Genomic DNA, 23954 nt, shown 5'->3' on the forward strand with positions numbered 1-23954 from the left:
TGAGTGTTCATGTTCATGTGTCTTCCTGTTATGGCAGGCTGTCAATGCTAATGGTATGTTCGAACACGATTCTCTGTGTATCAGTTGTGTCTGGTGTACGTTTGAGATTGTGGGGGGCATATGGTGTTGAGGCTGTGAAGTTGGGTGATGCAATTATTTGCTCTGACAATTGTGTTCTGGTGGCAGGTTCCTGTTTTTGTACATTTCTTGCATTTATGCTTGTTAATTTTGTGAAACGAGGACGTTTCTTTTCGGAGGAGGGGAGGTATGTAAGGTATGTTATTATGTTATGCGAGTTACCTGGTTAAACAGTGTATAGCCTGTAGCGGCAGCTTTTATTTTGAAGAGGTTCAAGGAAGGGAAGTGTGTGGTTAAGCGTGTGTGCTGTGTGTTCGGCTGTGTGCAGCAGTAAAGGAGGAGACGTGTGTTCACTTCATGCCCGATTCCGTATTTCTTTATTTTATAGTTTAATAAGTATAGGCGTCATAAAAACCGCTCGGTTACACTGTGCAGCCCAAAGCTAAACCTGAGCCGTGGTTCAATATGAGAACTCGCGCAGCTAGACAGGAGTACAGCAAAGCTGAACGCAGGTGGAGGAAGGACAGGCTGCAGGTTTCTCACCAAATCCTAAAGGACTGCTGGCACTTCTACCAGAGCACTGTTAAAGAGGCCAGAAGAGAGCACCTGTCTAACATTATTGAGTCAAATTCTCACAACCCACGTGTGTTATTTAAGACCATTGAATCCGTTCTTGATCCCCCTCAACCTGTGTGCACAGAGGAATCCCCAGAAATGTGCAATAGCTTCCTTAATTTCTTCATTGATAAGTTTGCTACTGCAAGGGCTCTCATTGCCCCTCCTGCATCTGACCCATCTGATCCTGTTCCTTGCTCAGCTGTGTTTGAGTTGTTTGAGCCTGTGTCTCTGAAGGCTTTACATGATGTGGTTGGCCAGATTAAGCCATCAGGCTCTCCCTGTGACACTGTCCCACCTCACTTTTTAAAAAAGGTTTTCCCTAGTATAGGGCAGTCGGTTCTGACCATTATTAACAGCAGTTTGTCTTCTGGTGTTGTCCCCCAAAGTTTTAAACACGCTGTGGTGCAGCCCCTGCTTAAGAAACCTGGCCTTGATCATAGTGTTTTAGCCAATTACAGACCTGTCTCAAAGCTGCCCTTTATTTCAAAGATCCTGGAGAAGGTAGTCCATGCTCAGCTGAAGTCCTTCCTGGATGAGTATGATGTCCTGGAGGTCTTTCAGCGTGGTTTTAAAACACGACATAGCACGGAGTCAGCTTTATTAAAAGTGTTCAATGACATCCTCTTGGCGAATGATTCTGAAGACTATGTGATCCTTGTCCTGCTGGACCTAACTGCGGCATTTGATACTGTGGACCACAAGATCTTAGTGTCTAGGTTGCAGCACCTCGTGGGCATTTGTGGTAGCGCCCTGGACTGGTTTAGATCTTATCTTGCAGAAAGAACAATGTGCGTAAGCCTTGGTGCTTCTGAGTCCCGCTCTGCTCCAAAGCAAACCAAAGCCTACCATATGTCTTTGTTAGAGCATAATACAAAGTATTTAGACATGAAAACACTTATTTTTCAACGTGTCAAACGTCCTGTATCATAACTACATTTCTGCTGTTTGTAGAAAACCAAACAGTGTGAAAATCCGTTAGAAATTCGGGGAGTTATGATGATTATTGTAATTAAAGATAGACCTTCCTCAATTGAAATGAATACAGAGCGGACGGACCAGAGACACATCCAAGAAGACGGCCGCGCTGCACGTCAGCTCCAAAAGACGTGAGTCTATGACAGTGAACGTTCAATTACGTCAAAGCCTCCGCAAGAATATTATAAAATATATAAAAAAGTATAATCCACTTGTTTGGTTGATGTGTAAAATACAATTGAAAAATGATTTTATTTTGTTGTCCACACGAGTGGTAATAGGAGCCTTCCATTCACTTCAGACCTAACTTTGAAGACACTGTCATTTCATTTCTATATTTCCTGATGATATACTGTATATGAGTGTCGACATGACAGCTGTTTCTCTTGACAATCCTGTACAGAATCTGAGATATTAATGTTACAATACTTTGTATTTGTTCTCCACATTTGCAAACTTCTAAGAAAGTAAAAAAAAAAACTTTTTAAAATAAATCCTTATATCAGAGATGAGCACCTGGAACCAGGACAATCAGGTACCATAATACTCATCATACCAAAACGGTAATAAAAATGCAGAAAAAGGCAGGAGGCTGTGTTCATTTACGTCCGGAGTCAGAGAACCACACATCCCACAATCCATTGCGAATGATGTAGTTTCTTCTTAAAAGTGACTTGTGTTGTTTTGATAGTTCTTATACCGTCAGTGCAAGTGATGTATATATATTTTAGCGTGTGTTGTGTTAAATGATAATTTACTGCATTCACAGCGGCATGACAAAGTTATTAGTACTAGTGCTAGCTAACCTGCTAGCAAACCTCCGTGTTCGGCTCACATTTGGCTCCGAGCGGTCAAAACCAGCGTCTTTACACTCAGGCTGTAAGTCTTCATTGGATGGTTATGTAATTATGGAGCATTAAATCCCATATGGAAATAATTAATGGGATCATATAACGAAGACTGTCTAAAGACCTGCGTATATATTGAAAGTAAGTGTTTTGACTTTCTAGTAAGCTGCCTGCTTCTGTTTTAGTGTTAGCTGTAGACTAACGCTAGCTAGAATGGAACTGCTGGCCAGCTTGCCTTATGTAGCGCTGTTTCCATAGAAACGTAAAATGAGTTATTGTCCATAAAAGTCGAGCTTGTATTAGCTCAAAATTGAGCGCTTTTGTGATCTGTAAATTGTTTCTGTGGCTACGTTGATCTAAATTCTACTAATGATCAAGTTTCTAACATTGTATGGGGGTGGATACTTTAAATACGAAAAAAATCGAAGTCTTTTTCGGGGCGGAAGTGGCGAAACAGGTAGCGAGGTCGTCTCTCAATCGCAAGGTTGAGAGTTCGATTCCAGCTCCTGCCCTTCCAGGGCTTGCCCTATGCACGCTATCATCAGGGGGTCGATGTAAAGCAGCGACCTGCAGGTACACATGGCCAAGTTGCCGCTCCTAGACTGCGGATTCGGCTAGTAGAGCACGTGACCAGCTGAGACCCCGCCCAACTCATGTTGGGCGGGGTCAACTCATGTTAGATATAAGATGAGGGTTAAGTAAATGAACACAATCCAAGAGAAGCTGAGGCGATAGCGTCCATTAATGTTTTCGTTATTAGTAGGACACATCATCATTTATTAATTGGGTCGAGCTGATGGGTACAATGTGAATGAGCCAAGTTTGATTCTTGCAGAAACATGTCCGTTGTGTCCCTGGGCAAGACATTTGACCAACCACTTGCCCAGTATGAATGCTGTGAATGGTGGCATTAATTACTGAGATCGTCTTCTTGACAACAGTGTGTCAATGTGTAGGTGTGACTTGAGGTATAATCGGAACACCTGATTGGTAGAACAGCACATAGTCAAAAGACTGATAATTTGATAAATAAGGAGCCACTGTGAAAGAGATGCTACACGATTAAAAGCTGCATTTGACATTATTTCATGTTAGAAATAAGATGAGGGTTAAGTAAATGAACACAATCCAAGAGAAGCTGAGGAAAAGGTGAAGAATACAGCCTCCAAGAAGTTGTGTGGATGAGGAGAGCATTGTTCTGCACAACATGAAGGATATTCCATGCAGACTGTCATATTAGGCTGCATGAGTTTAACTGCAGCTAAGACTTAATCAACTTGCAATTGGCTTTCTTTCATCTGCTCTTTATATCATGTGGTAAGATTTTGAAAATATGAACAGAGCACTGTCATCAGTTGATGTGAATTTGTAAGTCTTTGCGTTTCCAGGATGATATTATTGGAGAAAAGTCATCAGGCCTGTTGGAAGCAGATAAAAAGAGGGGAGTGGAGTTTCTGGGCTGTTTGTGTAGTTGGAGGCTGTTGTGATGAGTGAGTTGATCCTCTGTATGGAGTTGTAGTGTGAAATGCTTGATTTGTGTGCAAGTGCTGCTGTAGTTCAACTTCATTCAGGTCACAGTGAGGCTGAAAGCAAGCGGAAGATAAGATAAAGCTGAATGAGAAACGGTGTGGTTAGAGCTGCTCAAGAGTCAGGATAAATGAAGATAGATGTTAATATTAGAATGAAAGGTTCTCTCTCCTCAAGGTGCAGTTATCACACGTACACTCCTGGTATGCAGAGGCATGTTTAAGAATCCTTCTCCAATGACATCCATCTCCACGCTCTTCTTCCTTCTCTCTGTCAGATTTACTGTTGGTCCGGTTTCCTGTGGCTCAGCGGACAGCTGCAGCAGGTGAACGGCGACCTGCTCTTCACGTCTGCCCCCACAACAGACAGAACGAGATGAAAACAGCCACCAACATCTACATCTTCAGTGTGGGCGTGGCTGACGCTCTGGTCACTCACAGCATGTCTTTCCAGAGCACTGACTATCTGCTCGGCTCCTGGCTGTTTGGCGTGCAAGGTTTTGATCTCCATGGATTTCTACAAGACGTTCACCAGCATCTTTACCCTGACCATGATGAGCGTGGTGAGCTACGTGTGCCAACCAATCAAGGCCCTGGTAAAGCTATAGCCTGAATTATTGGTTGACACAGTTTGAGAAAATAAATTGAAATATTGCTCATTTTCAGGGGCAGACTGATAGATGGTGTGTGTTGACAACAGGCCTGTAGACAATAAGCAAAGTGCACTTAACCCAGGTATATGATGTGAGACTAGCTGTGTGTAGTGTCAATCTGACTGCTGTTAGAGATCTGACTTTAGGGGTTATTAACCTTTCAGACATCCATGGCTCTTAGTGGAGGAATCGGCTGGAGAGCATCATAGCTTAAATGTTAGCATGTTAAAACGGCTAACACTGTATGCATAATAGTATATGTTGACTAAGATGTCATCAACAGGTTTGCATTGTCGTTGTGAGTACATAAGCTAGCAGCAAACATTAAAATGTAGCATTACTGTCAATGCTTAAAGGGCATTTGTTAGCAAGGCGACTGTAGTTTTATTGAGTGACTGAATCCTTGGTGCTAACTGTGTTCAAACAGGGATTACAGAGTGTGCTCTACAGTTCCCTGAAGCTTACATCTACTGGGACACCCTGATGAAGATCTGTGTCTTCACCTTTGTAGCACCTGTCATAACCATCATGTCTGCCACACTCTGTTGCTCATGGGCTGAAGAGGATCACACGCCTAGTGCTGGTGGTGGTTGGAGTCTTGGTGGTGTACTGGACCCCCATCCGCATCGTCATCATGGTTAAGGCCCTGTCAGCCAACGTGCCGGAGACCACCTGGAGGCCATCCTCGACGCTTTCCTCCAGGAGAACTTCAAGAGGTGCTTCAGGGACTTGTGCTGCCCCGGAGCCAGGAGACATGGGGACTGTGAGGGGGTGAGTCGCAGTCGGGTGAGGAGCACCCTGCGGGACCACTCATATCCACAGAAAGGACTCTTTGAATGTATTCAGCATGTTGGTCAGAGAATCAGTAGACAGAAGAATTGCTAAACTATATTTAATGCTTTTAAAAAATGAAAAGCAATCCCATTTTAAAACCCAAACATCAAAGAATGTGTCCTACGCACCGATGTTGCCTGTGTAGCCAAAACCGTATCAGGTGATGAAGACACTGTTGTTGAGAAACATAAATAAGCTGTATGGTTGGAGTGGATGACATGATCATTAAAAAGAAAGCTGTGCCTGACTGGATCAATCCCATGACTTTAAGATGCTGCTCTTTGACTTTGATGGCTCAATGTGTAACAATCCGCCACCAATCCCAGACAGAAACTACATTTAGTTGTTGGAGAAATATCTGCCAGAATCTACAGTAAGAAAGTGCTTGAAATATAACTTTGAACTAATCAAGGTGTAGAGAAACAAGGAGTTAATGACAGACTAAGAACACATAGAATAAGCCCTTATCCAAAAACCCAGATAATGACCTTTAATTTGACAACAATTCAGGTTGAAGTGGGATCAGACTACTCTGAAAAACTTTGGGATACTGTTACCAAAAGAAATGCCCACATTGGGGAAGATTAATTATAGACCCCCTTATGACTCAAATAAGATCAGATATTCAAAGATGGAACTGTATCCCGTTTGTGAGTCTCACCCAGAGGCTTGAATCTGTTCAAATGAGTATTCTTCCAAGACTTTGATTTCTCTTTTAGGCTCTACCAGTTGACATTTAAAAAAAATGGGATAGAATTATCTCCTGAGAAATTTGGCAGTGAAAAAACAACCTGGAGTTAGGTTTAAAACATTACAACTGGTCAAAAAAGACGATGCCATGGCAGTACCACACATGAAAGATCTTTTTTCCTCAGTTCAATTAAGGCCATTGTTGAATCTATGTGTAACCCAGTCTTAAAAACGGGATTAAAATATAAATATTGATGTAACTAATTAAAATCCCCACATGTCAGAGTAGGCATTAATATTGACTAAAAAGCACATAAATATAAATTGATAAATATTGTTTAAAAGAAATCATTTCAAAATACGTGATACGTATTTTCGTTGACACTCCGAGCAGCCAATTGCGCTGTAGTCTAAAATCCATATTAGCCAATAAGGTCAAGTCTCCTCCTGATCACTACGTGCTCTGCATGAGAGAAACCTTTTAACTGCTCCGGGGAAGCTAACGTGTCAGTCGCAGTTTTTGGTGGAAATACAACGTGATTGATATTGAGAGTCCCAAAGGCTGTGAAACGATGTGAGCTGGGAAACCGTGTGTCCCGCGTGAGATGTAGCATGGTGAGTGCTATTCATTGTGTATGGGAGCTAGTTAGCATGCTAATCTCCGGATGCTAACCTCCGAGTGGTATCTCCGCTAGCTTTTTCATTACGAAAATGCACTTTTAAGAGGTATAAATGATTACCCAAGGTCCCAATTCAATTGATACGAAATACTATTGCAAGGTTTATGCAAAGTCACTTGTGTAGAGTTGTAAATTGCTGTTTTCTGTGCAAAATTGTGGACTTAGCACATGCTAATTTTTCCTTGTAGTGCTAATGTGTGGTTAGCCATTGTGAAAATGAGTAGAGTTAATGTGAAGTGCTGGCACACGCACTTTGCCTGTTTTTTGGTTTATTTTTATACACTTAAAGCCTGCAAGTGTAATTGTTGGAGTCAAAGTGTACTTGCTATACACTTTAGAAACACTCATTTTGTTACTGAATGTAAACTATTGTAAACATGGTTTATTTTCCATTTAGTAACTTTTGAAATATGTTGTACAACTGAGATATTTAAGAAATTCTTAATGCTTTTCTAGTAGCTATAGTTCTAGTAGCTATATAGAACGTGTAACATGTATAGAGTTTACACAATGTTGTTACTGCAGTTAATTTGATGTGGCTAGTAAATTATTAGAAGACTAGGATTCGGCTGCTGGAGGGCAGGTGCAGCAAACAAAGAGACGCACAACAGTTGCAGTTAAATGTGAAAATATATTGAACACCAGTGAAAAAATCCCAAAGTAAAGCCCAAAATATTTACATATTGCAGTTCATGAACCGGTTGGAAATTCAAAACAAAATTCAAAAATGGACACACTAAACAATATTCCAGTGCAGTTGTTTAAACTGCCAACCTGAACTGCAGTAGCCTGGTCCCCAAGTCCTTAACTGCATAAACAATTAATTCACTGAGCTTTCGAACAAACAGGTTATAGATTTGAAAAGTAATGATCCAATAGTGCAAAGTCCAGTACGGTTTGGTTGTGATGCAGTTTAATGCTCAGTTGGAGGATGTGGGAGGGGTAACAGGCTTGCAGGGCCTCCTACCAAACCATCAACAGCAGGTACAGTTTTCAGGCTCCTGGCCGTGTTCCGTAGCTCGCCATCGGGGAACTGGTCCTAAAGCAGGACACCTGGCCAGTTCAGTCAAATCAAAAGGCACGCACAAGATACCAGCTCCCCAACGCAGTGACAATGGTCTGGTTTCTGCAACTGCTGTCCCTTGGCTTCTCTCCCACACACCTGAGGAGAATGAAGCCAGGGCAGCTAAACTGGTACCTTGTGATTGGTGAGTCCACGTCACATGATCGCCTCATGTGACGGTGCATTTGAGGGAGTGGGAAATTTAAATGAACCAGTGTTACAAACGCAGTTTAAGATATTGTCTGACCTGTTTCCAGGTTAGGTTTTTTGTTCTGGATTGGATTTCCGAAGATTCTCCAGATCTGGATGGCGAGCCGTAGCCCGAACCACAACTACTGGTAACCGTAACCCAACTACAGTTTCAAAAGAACATTGAACGACTAAACAAAACTTTGAAGGACTTAAAGAACATTGAAAGAACTTTACTGTTTTTGAGGGTACTTTATTTTATTTTTCAAAGCACGCATGTTGTATTGCTCTTGTATATAATTCTTCTGAAACAATTTGCAGAGTAAAGTCATTGTTTCACTGCAACTTTGTGTGTGCGCCTCCTTTGGTGTTGCATCCCCAAAGCTCCTACGAATCTTGAATCTTCTGATCAGGCCCAGTTATCCCTTCAGTCTATCTTGCACTACATAAGGGTACAGAAAGCACCATAAGTGCTACATATGCAACAAAGATCACAAATCCAGATGGAAAGACATTGAACTTTCATTTACTAAGAGCCGTCAAATCCAGTCAACGCTTGGCTTGTTGAGAAACATCCCAGTCTGAAGGAGCCAGGGTCCGAAAAAGGATAGTACTGGTGGTTTCACAGCCTCAAATTTAAGTTTGGAAACTATCGGCAAAAGTTGAGTGCAGCAGGATGCTCGGAGGTGGTAGTGAACAAAAGAAAAGGAGGAGATGCGAAGGGAAAACGTCTGAAGAAGTCAAAGAAGGGTGAGGGTGAAGGATTGAGTCCTGAAAACATGGAGGAAAAGCGCAAGATGATGGAAGTTGAAATGATCTTTACACCTTCTTTTATTGAGCCTATGTCTCCTAACTGCAGCCTGTTGTACGTAACACTGGGCACTTGGATTAGCACGTTCCTTTCAAAGGTGTTAAATTTAGACACCGTCACTGGCTTGGTAAATCACATAGCGTGTACTAACTCAACTTCTTTGCATTTTCTCCTCCCAGTATTTTGCACGCTGAGGCAGGAACGCCTCGCGTTGCATATTCATTAAGGCAAACGTACTATTTGGACAATAGGTGTTGTTTTTGTTCACATGAAAGACTCATTCCTCACTGCACGCTGTTCGTAGATCAGATGGCACATTTATTTCTGGTGGTATCAAGTTTGCACACGTTTTAAGACGCGCAAAGGTTTAGTAAATCAGGCCCTGTGTTTTCTATTTAAAATGTTTGACTAATCAAGCAGAAGCAGCTTGACATGTTGTACTGCCTTGAGAAAGATGTAAGTGGAGGAGCTGACGAGCATAAAATGATGCAGCCGTTGTTGTTTGGTATGAGATTGTCCTCATACTGCATGTTTCTTTGTCTTGTAGGACTCAAATGAGAGAAGGAGGACTGCTGCTCTGCTTGTTCTGCCACACTTCATAACCGGCAAAGATCCATCAGATGTCATCAGGATGTGTGACGTAAGACCGTAAGTATTTAGTAATGCAACACTACAGATGTGTAGGATATAACGATCAAAGCAGCGAGAGCGTAGGACCGGGCTTGTGCGTCTGAATATTTTGCACAGTTAAGGTTTACATCTGGGATAGTGACACAGGAAAATGTATACGAGCCAGTGAGACGTTATTTTGAAAATGACACTTGTAAAGCCTCTTTAGACTCTGGATGAAGCCGTGAAGGGGATGAAACTTGACCTACTGATAGGCCATGAAGGTGCTGGACGGGAGGCCGTTCCATGTGATATCTTGGACGTGGCAGTTGTGGTTGAGGAGACCATTGTGCTGCACAACAAGAAGGATATTCCATGCAGCTTTGCAATACTTATGGCCATCATCTACTGTATGATGACTGTATGATACTTAGTTTGAAAACTTAAGTTGAATTGCTGCCTTAAAAACTCGAGTTAACCAAACTCGAAAAGGCAATTAGTTTGAATTGGTTTAAGTTACCTTAACTTGGAAATGTGAGTGAGAAATAGTGTGCATTGATTTGACACTAGAAAGCTAGTTTTCCTGTACATATTACATATCATAATTAGGTGTTTGAACTCAAAGTATCAAGTTCAAGCAATAAATGATTATTAATTAAACGACTTGCATAAGTTCAATTTGAGAGTTGAAATAATGTGGAATTCTGTGTTGCTTTGACAAGAGAAAGCTAGTTTTCTTGAATGAATTATGAGTGATAGTTGTTTTAACTCAGAGTATCAAGTAAAAAGTGTGATCATGAATTAAACGAGTTCTACAACTTAACATTGTGAGATGAAACAAAGCTCATCTTGAAGTTGAGTCAGCTTGTGTTTTTAAGGCAGCATTTGAACTTGAGTTTCTAAGTTGAGCCACCTTGATCATTTTTACAGTGTGGGAGTTTAAGGTAGTAGCCTCTGCAATCAGTGTGTGGATGTTGTGTGAGGGGGTGACTGTGACAGGGAAGCACTTGGAGAAGTCAGACAACTCTATTTCTCTCTCACTCTCTCTCTTTCTGCCCCTCCCGCTCTCCCACTTTCTCAGCCCAGAACAGTCTTGGCAGAGGAACGTTCATCATGAGCCTGGCTCAGCTCAGGAATTCCTGTGAAAAGAAAGCTGTTTTTCTTGTGCTGCTCCCAAAAGTCCTTGTGCACATCCCTGAGTTTCCTGAAAACTTCAGGAAAACGCTGAGTTTTCAAGTCGACCTGGATCAGGCAGGGCCAATCACAGCCCTTTTTGAATTATCAGGGTTTAATATGATAACTGAGACATTTTTAGAAACAACAGAGACGACTGTCATTGGCTTTAGGATGGCATGAATATTCAGCAAACTAGAAGGTAGTGGGTTTATCCAATTGGGTGCAGCTACAACCCTTCACAAAACAACACCTGGAGAGCACTACCTCGTACAGGTGTAATTATTTCCAGACCTTCATAAAACGGTATATATATTACCTGTAAGGTTTTCATTGTTTTCATTCATTACTCACACTATGTCTCTCTTTCTCCATCTTGTTTTTCTTGTGATCGTTTGTCAGCTCACTGTTGTGGTGTTTTTTTCCACTTTCAGTGAAACCAAACTCAGTTAGCGCATCCTTTAATAACTGTTATATTCAGTGATTTAGGCAGAAATGGGAAAACAGGGGGTGCAAAAAAAAATACAGGGGGTGCAAATTTTTTTCAGTGTCACTCACGGCGGCGCGGCACGCCGGAGCGGAGGTTATGTGCTCCCTAACACACTGGTTTTGAATAAGTCTCTAAATGGTGCATTCTGTTCAATAAGATGCATTGTTACACATTTTAGTTTTCCCAAGCTTGATAATGTTGATTTACTGTACAGCCCCTGCCCTGACACACCCCTTTGTCATTTGACTGCAACTCACTTGGTTCATGTTGTCTAACCCCTTTGTTGGCCCACTGCTTCTCTCTGCACTTTCTTTAAAAAACAAACAAACACATAAATTCATAATATTACATGTGTCATCCAGTAATAATAGATCCCTAGACCTTGATAAGTCAATCATCTGTCAGCATTTTCGAATGTGGCGCTGACCCGAAAAGGTGGAGCTAAACCCTGCAGTCCGTTGATTGGTTGAAAAAATCGTCACTTCCCGTGTTACGTCGGTAAACAAAACTCCGCCGTGTTTAAACCATTGAGTGTAACACACAGCTGATTGTTGACGTCTGTATTTCTCCTCGCCGCACACAGCCTTCTCTGAAACAAAGCTTGATTGAGTTCTTGTAATAAAGAGTCACATGTCAGTGACAGAGTGGATGAGCAGCTGGATGTCTCCAGCGTTGATTTTGTTTGTGTAGCATTTTTTCTCTTTTGTTGGATTTATTAGTTAGCGGATAGCTGTTAGCGGTTAGCTGCTACCATTTGACGCTATTTACATAGCGGCTATCGTTATCCTGACATTCCGCCTACCAAATAGGGCACGGGTGGCACCGTACAGAAACCCGTGTAGTAAGCACGTCTATTAAATGTAGATTTTTGCACGGCCTAGGTCAAGCCGTGCAAAAATTTCAAGGCCGTGTTTTTTTAAAATAGGCCGTGCAAAAAGCGGCTTCGCGGCAGGCTACCTAAATCAGTGGTTATATTTGAAACTGTTCCTCTTTGCTGTTGTCATTTCAGCAACGTGACAGAATCCCCCCCTCACCCCGCGGTCTTCTTGTCATTCAGCGCCTGGGGGTCCGTCATCCATATCCAGATCTCCACCCATGCTCTCGACCCCCTCAGCGCAACTGCCAGTGTCCAGACTCCATCAGGGGGATTTTAATCCTTCTTGTTGATGTGATACTGCCAGCAGCTAATAGTTTTGCTTCAGGAGTTCAGGACTTCAGGAGTGCATTGACAAGTTGCATCTGTCAAAGGGGATTATAATTTGCTTTTATTTCATTCATGAAATAATAAGCCAGACAGGAGACACTTACAGGTAATGGAAGTATTCATTTACTGGTGAGGAAACAGGCAGAACTAGCAGAAGGAGATAAAACACTCCAGGTGTGTGAACTCGACAAAAAAAAAAAATCAGTTGAAAGAAAACAGATGGAGGAAAGAGGAGAGAGAGGGGGGGGGGGGGGAGTTACAGGGGAAGCGGACGAGATTCGAGCCATGCAGAGTCATAGTACACCTCATCACGTTATCCTCTAGTCGGCTTGGTGTTGTGGGATACATGGAACAGAGATAATAACATTGTTTCACTCCAGGTTTTTTCGAAGGCAGTTCAGCAACTGTATGCGATCGTCTTTTGAAGATGTCAGCTTGAGGGCAGAACTTTCGGCAGGAACATTTGCCAATATGTCCTTTTGTAAAGCTTCTACAACTTCACAATATATATGTGTACTTTTAATAGGCAACCTAGTTCTGTGACTTCATTTCTGTATTTGTATTTAAATAAAGGAAGTCCTTTTTACATTTTGTGTACTCCTTACTACTTCCATAAATCATTAATAACCAGATATTCATTGTCAAAGGCTTAACACTTTTTCTTCTTACATTTTGATTTCTAACTGAGGCCTACGATTTACTTCAGCTGCATCTTTCTGCCAGCTTTGTAGCTGCACAGCTCCAGCAGTGTCTTATGTACAGCTCTAGATGGCAGCCATTCTCAAAGCAAGGTTGCCTTTTCTTCACATGGTGTAAGCCACCCAGTAGATATCACGTTCACCACAGCAAAAGTGAAAGGGAAAACAGCGCTGGCATAGATGTCCATTGTATCGGCATCAATGGGCTTGCAGACACACTTGGAACAGCACTTCTTTTCCTCCTTGGTCTCCTCTGTCTGCTTGGACCTTCTCCTCCTCGGCTCAGTCTCCTCGCTGCCGCCCTCTCCGGGGATTTCACTGCTTGACCGCTGGGCCCGTCCATGGCGGTTGGCTATCATCACGCTCTGGTTCATACCGGTAACCAAAAAGGAAAACAGAACCATAGCCTGTTCTCCATTCTTCACAATGGACTGTAGGGAGGCACACAGAAGAATGTAAAAACTTGTAGAGGTCTCGAAGAATGTGATTTATAATCTCTCAGTATCAAGCAACCTATTTGACATAAAAAAGACAGTAAACCCTTCAGCTGAAGGACCTGTCTTCCCCTGTTTCCATGCAATAAAGCATCCTTTCATATGATAAGGACACAAACACAAAGTACACGTGAGGGATCTGAGACTTGAAACACATGCTGGAGGCACCACCACATAGCTGGATTATCTTGAGATCGAATTTGCATTTTCCTTAATATCTATGACATATGTTTTATGTTACCTACAGCAGGTAAATTATCCACACTGTAACCAATACAATAATTATTAAATAGAATAAGACATCAGATGATGCCAAAAAAGCTAAAAACAATCTGATATCAATTCTATGACTTTATCCTGTCATAGAGATTCTTTCTCAATACTGCAACCAGAAACTTCAGCCTCCAATCTTATTGAACTACAACTGGTCTTGTTAAAATTACTTTGAAGATGATCAGCATTGTACATTAGTACAGTTGAGGTATTTCATTTGGTGGTCACTAGATGGCAGTCTTGTCAATGGTAGGACTTTCATTCTGTATGATGTCTGTGCATGAGACAGTGAACGTTCAATTACGTCAAAGCCTCCGCAAGAATATTATAAAATATATAAAAATGTATAATCCACTTATTTGATTGATGTGTAAAATACATTTTCTTGTCCACACGAGTGGCAATAGCAGCCTTCCATTCACTTCAGACCTCACTTTGAAGACACTGTCATTTCATTTCTATATTTCTTCTGAAAAGGGACTTTTGTTGTTTTGATAGTTCTTATACTGTCAGTGCAAGTGATGTATATATATTTTAGCGTGTGTTGTGTTAAATGATAATTTGCTACATTCACAGCGGCATGACAAAGTTATTAGTACTTTTCGTGCTAGCTAACCTGCTAGCAAACCTCCGTGTTCGGCTCACATTTGGCTCCGAGCGGTCAAAACCAGCGTCTTTACACTCAGGCTGTAAGTCTTCATTGGATGGTTATGTAATTATGGAGCATTAAATCTCTTATGGAAATAATTAATGGGATCAGATAACGAAGACTGTCTAAAGACCTGCGTATATATTGAAAGTAAGTGTTTTGACTTTCTAGTAAACTGCCTGCTTGTTTTAATGTTAGCTGTAGACTAACGCTAGCTAGAATGGAACTGCTGGCCAGCTTGCCTTATGTAGCGCTGTTTCCATAGAAACGTAAAACGAGTTATTGTCCATGAAAGTCGAGCTTGTATTAGCTCAAAATTAAGCGCTTTTGTGATCTGTAAATTGTTTCTGTGGCTACGTTGATTTAAATTCTACTAATAATCAAGTTTTTAACATTGTATGGGCGTGGATACTTTAAACACGAAAAAAATCGAATTTTTTTCGGGGCGGAAGTGGCGAAACAGGTAGCGAGGTCGTCTCTCAATCGCAAGGTTGAGAGTTCGATTCCAGCTCCTGCCCTTCCAGGGCTTGCCCTATGCACGCTATCATCAGGGGGTCGATGTAAAGCAGCGACCTGCAGGTACACATGGCCAAGTTGCCGCTCCTAGACTGCGGATTCGGCTAGTAGAGCACGTGACCAGCTGAGACCCCGCCCAACTCATCGCAGCCTGGCGATAGCGTCCATTAATGTTTTCTCTATCATCGTTATTATCGTATTAGTAGGACACATCATCATTTATTAATTGGGTCGAGCTGATGGGTACAATGTGAATGAGCCAAGTTTGATTCTTGCAGAAACATGTCCGTTGTGCCCAGTATGAATGCTGTGAATGGTGGCATTAATTACTGAGATCGTCTTCTTGACAACAGTGTGTCAATGTGTAGGTGTGACTTGAGGTATAATCGGAACACCTGATTGGTAGAACAGCACATAGTCAAAAGACTGACAAAAAACAAAACAACAACTATAAACCATTTGTTTTCAAGCAGAAGGATTACCATTGATAGTTTATTTTATTGAGCATAGAGGAATCAGAGTCATTATTCAAGTAAAAGTGAACTGACAAGAGGATTTCTAATTTGATAAATAAGGAGCCACTGTGAAAGAGATGCTACACGATTAAAAGCTGCATTTGACATTATTTCATGTTAGAAATAAGATGAGGGTTAAGTAAATGAACACAATCCAAGAGAAGCTGAGGAAAAGGTGAAGAATACAGCCTCCAAGAAGTTGTGTGGATGAGGAGAGCATTGTTCTGCACAACATGAAGGATATTCCATGCAGACTGTCATATTAGGCTGTATGAGTTTAACTGCAGCTAAGTGAGTGAGTTGATCCTCTGTATGGAGTTGTAGTGTGAAATGCTTGATTTGTGTGCAAGTGCTGCTGTAGTTCAACTTCATTCAGGTCACAGTGAGGCTGAAAGCAAGCGGAAGATAAGATAAAGCTGAATGAGAAACGGTGTGGTTAGAGCTGCTCAAGAGTCAGGATAAATGAAGATAGATGTTAATATTAGAATGAAAGGTTCTCTCTCCTCAAGGTGCAGTTATCACACGTACACTCCTGGTATGCAGAGGCATGTTTAAGAATCCTTCTCCAATGACATCCATCTCCACGCTCTTCTTCCTTCTCTCTGTCAGATTTACTGTTGGTCCGGTTTCCTGTGGCTCAGCGGACAGCTGCAGCAGGTGAACGGCGACCTGCTCTTCACGTCTGCCCCCACAACAGACAGAACGAGATGAAAACAGCCACCAACATCTACATCTTCAGTGTGGGCGTGGCTGACGCTCTGGTCACTCACAGCATGTCTTTCCAGAGCACTGACTATCTGCTCGGCTCCTGGCTGTTTGGCGTGCAAGGTTTTGATCTCCATGGATTTCTACAAGACGTTCACCAGCATCTTTACCCTGACCATGATGAGCGTGGTGAGCTACGTGTGCCAACCAATCAAGGCCCTGGTAAAGCTATAGCCTGAATTATTGGTTGACACAGTTTGAGAAAATAAATTGAAATATTGCTCATTTTCAGGGGCAGACTGATAGATGGTGTGTGTTGACAACAGGCCTGTAGACAATAAGCAAAGTGCACTTAACCCAGGTATATGATGTGAGACTAGCTGTGTGTAGTGTCAATCTGACTGCTGTTAGAGATCTGACTTTAGGGGTTATTAACCTTTCAGACATCCATGGCTCTTAGTGGAGGAATCGGCTGGAGAGCATCATAGCTTAAATGTTAGCATGTTAAAACGGCTAACACTGTATGCATAATAGTATATGTTGACTAAGATGTCATCAACAGGTTTGCATTGTCGTTGTGAGTACATAAGCTAGCAGCAAACATTAAAATGTAGCATTACTGTCAATGCTTAAAGGGCATTTGTTAGCAAGGCGACTGTAGTTTTATTGAGTGACTGAATCCTTGGTGCTAACTGTGTTCAAACAGGGATTACAGAGTGTGCTCTACAGTTCCCTGAAGCTTACATCTACTGGGACACCCTGATGAAGATCTGTGTCTTCACCTTTGTAGCACCTGTCATAACCATCATGTCTGCCACACTCTGTTGCTCATGGGCTGAAGAGGATCACACGCCTAGTGCTGGTGGTGGTTGGAGTCTTGGTGGTGTACTGGACCCCCATCCGCATCGTCATCATGGTTAAGGCCCTGTCAGCCAACGTGCCGGAGACCACCTGGAGGCCATCCTCGACGCTTTCCTCCAGGAGAACTTCAAGAGGTGCTTCAGGGACTTGTGCTGCCCCGGAGCCAGGAGACATGGGGACTGTGAGGGGGTGAGTCGCAGTCGGGTGAGTCGCACCCTGCGGGACCACTCATATCCACAGAAAGGACTCTTTGAATGTATTCAGCATGTTGGTCAGAGAATCAGTAGACAGAAGAATTGCTAAACTATATTTAATGCTTTTAAAAAATGAAAAGCAATCCCATTTTAAAACCCAAACATCAAAGAATGTGTCCTACGCACCGATGTTGCCTGTGTAGCCAAAACCGTATCAGGTGATGAAGACACTGTTGTTGAGAAACATAAATAAGCTGTATGGTTGGAGTGGATGACATGATCATTAAAAAGGAAGCTGTGCCTGACTGGATCAATCCCATGACTTTAAGACGCTGCTCTTTGACTTTGATGGCTCAATGTGTAACAATCCGCCACCAATCCCAGACAGAAACTACATTTAGTTGTTGGAGAAATATCTGCCAGAATCTACAGTAAGAAAGTGCTTGAAATATAACTTTGAACTAATCAAGGTGTAGAGAAACAAGGAGTTAATGACAGACTAAGAACACATAGAATAAGCCCTGTGATGTTTTTAAACCCTGTTTGTGAAGCACTTTGTGGCCCCTGCCTGCGAAAAGTGCTATATAAATAAATTTTACTTACTTACTTACTTACTTACTTATCCAAAAACCCAGATAATGACCTTTAGTTTGACAACAATTCAGGTTGAAGTGGGATCAGACTACTCTGAAAAACTTTGGGATACTGTTACCAAAAGAAATGCCCACATTGGGGAAGATTAATTATGACTCAAATAAGATCAGATATTCAAAGATGGAACTGTATCCCGTTTGTGAGTCTCACCCAGAGGCTTGAATCTGTTCAAATGAGTATTCTTCCAAGACTTTGATTTCTCTTTTAGGCTCTACCAGTTGACATTTAATAGGATAGAATTATCTCCTGAGAAATTTGGCAGTGAAAAAACAACCTGGAGTTAGGTTTAAAACATTACAACTGGTCAAAAAAGACGATGCCATGGCAGTACCACACATGAAAGATTATTTTCAGTTCAATTAAGGCCATTGTTGAATCTATGTGTAACCCAGTCTTAAAAACGGGATTAAAATATAAATATTGATGTAACTAATTAAAATCCCCACATGTCAGAGTAGGCATTAATATTGACTAAAAAGCACATAAATATAAATTGATAAATATTGTTTAAAAGAAATCATTTCAAAATACGTGATACGTATTTTCGTTGACACTCCGAGCAGCCAATTGCGCTGTAGTCTAAAATCCATATTAGCCAATAAGGTCAAGTCTCCTCCTGATCACTACGTGCTCTGCATGAGAGAAACCTTTTAACTGCTCCGGGGAAGCTAACGTGTCAGTCGCAGTTTTTGGTGGAAATACAACGTGATTGATACTGAGAGTCCCAAAGGCTGTGAAACGATGTGAGCTGGGAAACCGTGTGTCCCGCGTGAGATGTAGCATGGTGAGTGCTATTCATTGTGTATGGGAGCTAGTTAGCATGCTAATCTCCGGATGCTAACCTCTGAGTGGTATCTCCGCTAGCTTTTTCATTACGAAAATGCACTTTTAAGAGGTATAAATGATTACCAAGGTCCCAATTCAATTGATACGAAATACTATTGCAAGGCTTATGCAAAGTCACTTGTGTAGAGTTGTAAATTGCTGTTTTCTGTGCAAAATTGTGGACTTAGCACATGCTAATTTTTCCTTGTAGTGCTAATGTGTGGTTAGCCATTGTGAAAATGAGTAGAGTTAACGTGAAGTGCTGGCACACGCACTTTGCCTGTTTTTTGGTTTATTTTTATACACTTAAAGCCTGCAAGTGTAATTGTTGGAGTCAAAGTGTACTTGCTATACACTTTAGAAACACTCATTTTGTTACTGAATGTAAACTATTGTAAACATGGTTTATTTTACATTTAGTAACTTTTGAAATATAATGTTGTACAACTGAGATATTTAAGAAATTCTTAATGCTTTTCTAGTAGCTATAGTTCTAGTAGCTATATAGAACGTGTAACATGTATAGAGTTTACACAATGTTGTTACTGCAGTTAATTTGATGTGGCTAGTAAATTATTAGAAGACACTAGGATTCGGCTGCTGGAGGGCAGGTGCAGCAAACAAAGAGACACACAACAGTTGCAGTTAAATGTGAAAATATATTGAATACCAGTGAAAAAATCCCAAAGTAAAGCCCAAAATATTTACATATTGCAGTTCATGAACCGGTTGGAAATTCAAAACAAAATTCAAAAATGGACACACTAAACAATATTCCAGTGCAGTTGTTTAAACTGCCAACCTGAACTGCAGTAGCCTGGTCCCCAAGTCCTTAACTGCATAAACAATTAATTCACTGAGCTTTCGAACAAACAGGTTATAGATTTGAAAAGTAATGATCCAATAGTGCAAAGTCCAGTAAGGTTTGGTTGTGATGCAGTTTAATGCTCAGTTGGAGGATGTGGGAGGGGTAACAGGCTTGCAGAGCCTCCTACCAGACCATCAACAGCAGGTACAGTTTTCAGGCTCCTGGCCGTGTTCCGTAGCTCGCCATCGGGGAACTGGTCCTAAAGCAGGACACCTGGCCAGTTCAGTCAAATCAAAAGGCACGCACAAGATACCAGCTCCCCAACGAAGTGACAATGGTCTGGTTTCTGCAACTGCTGTCCCTTGGCTTCTCTCCCACACACCTGAGGAGAATGAAGCCAGGGCAGCTAAACTGGTACCTTGTGATTGGTGAGTCCACGTCACATGATCGCCTCATGTGACGGTGCATTTGAGGGAGTGGGAAATTTAAATGAACACAAAATGAACCAGTGTTACAAATGCAGTTTAAGATATTGTCTGACCTGTTTCCAGGTTAGGTTTTTTGTTCTGGATTGGATTTCCGAAGATTCTCCAGATCTGGATGGCGAGCCGTAGCCCGAACCACAACTACTGGTAACCGTAACCCAACTACAGTTTCAAAAGAACATTGAACGACTAAACAAAACTTTGAAGGACTTAAAGAACATTGAAAGGACTTTACTGTTTTTGAGGGTACTTTATTTTATTTTTCAAAGCACGCATGTTGTATTGCTCTTGTATATAATTCTTCTGAAACAATTTGCAGAGTAAAGTCATTGTTTCACTGCAACTTTGTGTGTGCGCCTCCTTTGGTGTTGCATCCCCAAGGCTCCTACGAATCTTGAATCTTCTGATCAGGCCCAGTTATCCCTTCAGTCTATCTTGCACTACATAAGGGTACAGAAAGCACCATAAGTGCTACATATGCAACAAAGATCACAAATCCAGATGGAAAGACATTGAACTTTCATTTACTAAGAGCCGTCAAATCCAGTCAACGCTTGGCTTGTTGAGAAACATCCCAGTCTGAAGGAGCCAGGGTCCGAAAAAGGATAGTACTGGTGGTTTCACAGCCTCAAATTTAAGTTTGGAAACTATCAGCAAAAGTTGAGTGCAGCAGGATGCTCGGAGGTGGTAGTGAACAAAAGAAAAGGAGGAGATGCGAAGGGAAAACGTCTGAAGAAGTCAAAGAAGGGTGAGGGTGAAGGATTGAGTCCTGAAAACATGGAGGAAAAGCGCAAGATGATGGAAGTTGAAATGATCTTTACACCTTCTTTTATTGAGCCTATGTCTCCTAACTGCAGCCTGTTGTACGTAACACTGGGCACTTGGATTAGCACGTTCCTTTCAAAGGTGTTAAATTTAGACACCGTCACTGGCTTGGTAAATCACATAGCGTGTACTAACTCAACTTCTTTGCATTTTCTCCTCCCAGTATTTTGCACGCTGAGACAGAAACGCCTCGCGTTGCATATTCATTAAGGCAAACGTACTATTTGGACAATAGGTGTTGTTTTGTTCATATGAAAGACTCATTCCTCACTGCACGCTGTTCGTAGATCAGATGGCACATATATTTCTGGTGGTATCAAGTTTGCACACGTTTTAAGACGCGCAAAGGTTTAGTAAATCAGGCCCTGTGTTTTCTATTTAAAATGTTTGACTAATCAAGCAGAAGCAGCTTGACATGTTGTACTGCCTTGAGAAAGATGTAAGTGGAGGAGCTGACGAGCATAAAATGATGCAGCCGTTGTTGTTTGGTATGAGATTGTCCTCATACTGCATGTTTCTTTATCTTGTAGGACTCAAATGAGAGAAGGAGGACTGCTGCTCTGCTTGTTCTGCCACACTTCATAACCGGCAAAGATCCATCAGATGTCATCAGGATGTGTGACGTAAGACCATAAGTATTTAGGATATAACGATCAAAGCAGCGAGAGCGTAGGACCGGGCTTGTGCGTCTGAATATTTTGCACAGTTAAGGTTTACATCTGGGATAGTGACACAGGAAAATGTATACGAGCCAGTGAGACGTTATTTTGAAAATGACACTTGTAAAGCCTCTTTAGACTCTGGATGAAGCCGTGAAGGGGATGAAACTTGACCTACTGATAGGCCATGAAGGTGCTGGACGGGAGGCCGTTCCATGTGATATCTTGGACGTGGCAGTTGTGGTTGAGGAGACCATTGTGCTGCACAACAAGAAGGATATTCCATGCAGCTTTGCAATACTTATGGCCATCATCTACTGTATGATGACTGTATGATACTTAGTTTGAAAACTTAAGTTGAATTGCTGCCTTAAAAACTCGAGTTATCAAGTTCAAGCAATAAATGATTATTAATTAAACGACTTGCATAAGTTCAATTTGAGAGTTGAAATAATGTGGAATTCTGTGTTGCTTTGACAAGAGAAAGCTAGTTTTCTTGAATGAATTATGAGTGATAGTTGTTTTAACTCAGAGTATCAAGTAAAAAGTGTGATCATGAATTAAACGAGTTCTACAACTTAACATTGTGAGATGAAACAAAGCTCATCTTGAAGTTGAGTCAGCTTGTGTTTTTAAGGCAGCATTTGAACTTGAGTTTCTAAGTTGAGCCACCTTGATCATTTTTACAGTGTGGGAGTTTAAGGTAGTAGCCTCTGCAATCAGTGTGTGGATGTTGTGTGAGGGGGTGACTGTGACAGGGAAGCACTTGGAGAAGTCAGACAACTCTATTTCTCTCTCACTCTCTCTCTTTCTGCCCCTCCCACTCTCCCACTTTCTCAGCCCAGAACAGTCTTGGCAGAGGAACGTTCATCATGAGCCTGGCTCAGCTCAGGAATTCCTGTGAAAAGAAAGCTGTTTTTCTTGTGCTGCTCCCAAAAGTCCTTGTGCACATCCCTGAGTTTCCTGAAAACTTCAGGAAAACGCTAAGTTTTCAAGTCGACCTGGATCAGGCAGGGCCAATCACAGCCCTTTTTGAATTATCAGGGTTTAATATGATAACTGAGACATTTTTAGAAACAACAAAGACGACTGTCATTGGCTTTAGGATGGCATGAATATTCAGCAAACTAGAAGGTAGTGGGTTTATCCAATTGGGTGCAGAGCTACAACCCTTCACAAAACAACACCTGGAGAGCACTACCTCGTACAGGTGTAATTATTTCCAGACCTTCATAAAACGGTATATATATTACCTGTAAGGTTTTCATTGTTTTCATTCATTACTCACACTCTATGTCTCTCTTTCTCCGTCTTGTTTTTCTTGTGATCGTTTGTCAGCTCACTGTTGTGGTGTTTTTTTCCACTTTCAGTGAAACCAAACTCAGTTAGCGCATCCTTTAATAACTGTTATATTTGAAACTGTTCCTCTTTGCTGTTGTCATTTCAGCAACGTGACAGAATCCCCCCCTCACCCCGCGGTCTTCTTGTCATTCAGCGCCTGGGGGTCCGTCATCCATATCCAGATCTCCACCCATGCTCTCGACCCCCTCAGCTCAACTGCCAGTGTCCAGACTCCATCAGGGGGATTTTAATCCTTCTTGTTGATGTGATACTGCCAGCAGCTAATAGTTTTGCTTCAGGAGTTCAGGACTTCAGGAGTGCATTGACAAGTTGCATCTGTCAAAGGGGATTATAATTTGCTTTTATTTCATTCATGAAATAATAAGCCAGACAGGAGACACTTACAGGTAATGGAAGTATTCATTTACTGGTGAGGAAACAGGCAGAACTAGCAGAAGGAGATAAAACACTCCAGGTGTGTGAACTCGACAAAAAAAAAAAAAATCAGTTGAAAGAAAACAGATGGAGGAAAGAGGAGAGGGGGGGGGGGGGGGAGTTACAGGGGAAGCGGACGAAATTCGAGCCATGCAGAGTCATAGTACACCTCATCATGTTATCCTCTAGTCGGCTTGGTGTTGTGGGATACATGGAACAGAGATAATAACATTGTTTCACTCCAGGTTTTTTCGAAGGCAGTTCAGCAACTGTATGCGATTTTGAAGATGTCAGCTTGAGGGCAGAACTTTCGGCAGGAACATTTGCCAATATGTCCTTTTGTAAAGCTTCTACAACTTCACAATATATATGTGTACTTTTAATAGGCAACCTAGTTCTGTGACTTCATTTCTGTATTTGTATTTAAATAAAGGAAGTCCTTTTTACATTTTGTGTACTCCTTACTACTTCCATAAATCATTAATAACCAGATATTCATTGTCAAAGGCGTAACACTTTTTCTTCTTACATTTTGATTTCTAACTGAGGCCTACGATTTACTTCAGCTGCATCTTT

The 23954-nt window shown here is 41.7% G+C and overlaps 1 protein-coding gene across 4 annotated transcripts; it reads left to right on the top strand.

Moving 5' to 3' along the window:
• Nucleotides 1–2513: 2513 nt before the first annotated feature.
• Nucleotides 2514–23652, top strand: LOC306833680 (delta-type opioid receptor-like). 4 transcript variants are annotated; one of them, XM_079359115.1, is made up of 8 exons: nt 2514–2660; nt 4324–4641; nt 5126–5484; nt 9513–9605; nt 16196–16513; nt 16998–17356; nt 21474–21566; nt 23050–23652. In XM_079359115.1, exons 1-3 carry the CDS (start codon nt 2612–2614, stop codon nt 5338–5340), a joined length of 582 nt encoding a protein of 193 aa, XP_079215241.1. In that variant the 5' UTR covers nt 2514–2611; the 3' UTR covers nt 5341–5484; nt 9513–9605; nt 16196–16513; nt 16998–17356; nt 21474–21566; nt 23050–23652. The 4 variants fall into 4 exon arrangements, with proteins under 4 accessions (XP_079215241.1, XP_079215243.1, XP_079215242.1 ...); XM_079359117.1 differs by lacking the exons at nt 16998–17356; nt 21474–21566 and having other exon boundaries at nt 16196–16480; XM_079359116.1 differs by lacking the exons at nt 16196–16513; nt 16998–17356; nt 21474–21566; nt 23050–23652 and adding an exon at nt 12247–13027.
• The last annotated feature ends 302 nt before the right edge of the window (nt 23653–23954 follow it).

This window comes from Symphodus melops (genome assembly GCF_947650265.1).
Source record: "Symphodus melops genome assembly, chromosome: 13".
In the NCBI taxonomy this organism is placed as follows: domain Eukaryota; kingdom Metazoa; phylum Chordata; class Actinopteri; order Labriformes; family Labridae; genus Symphodus; species Symphodus melops.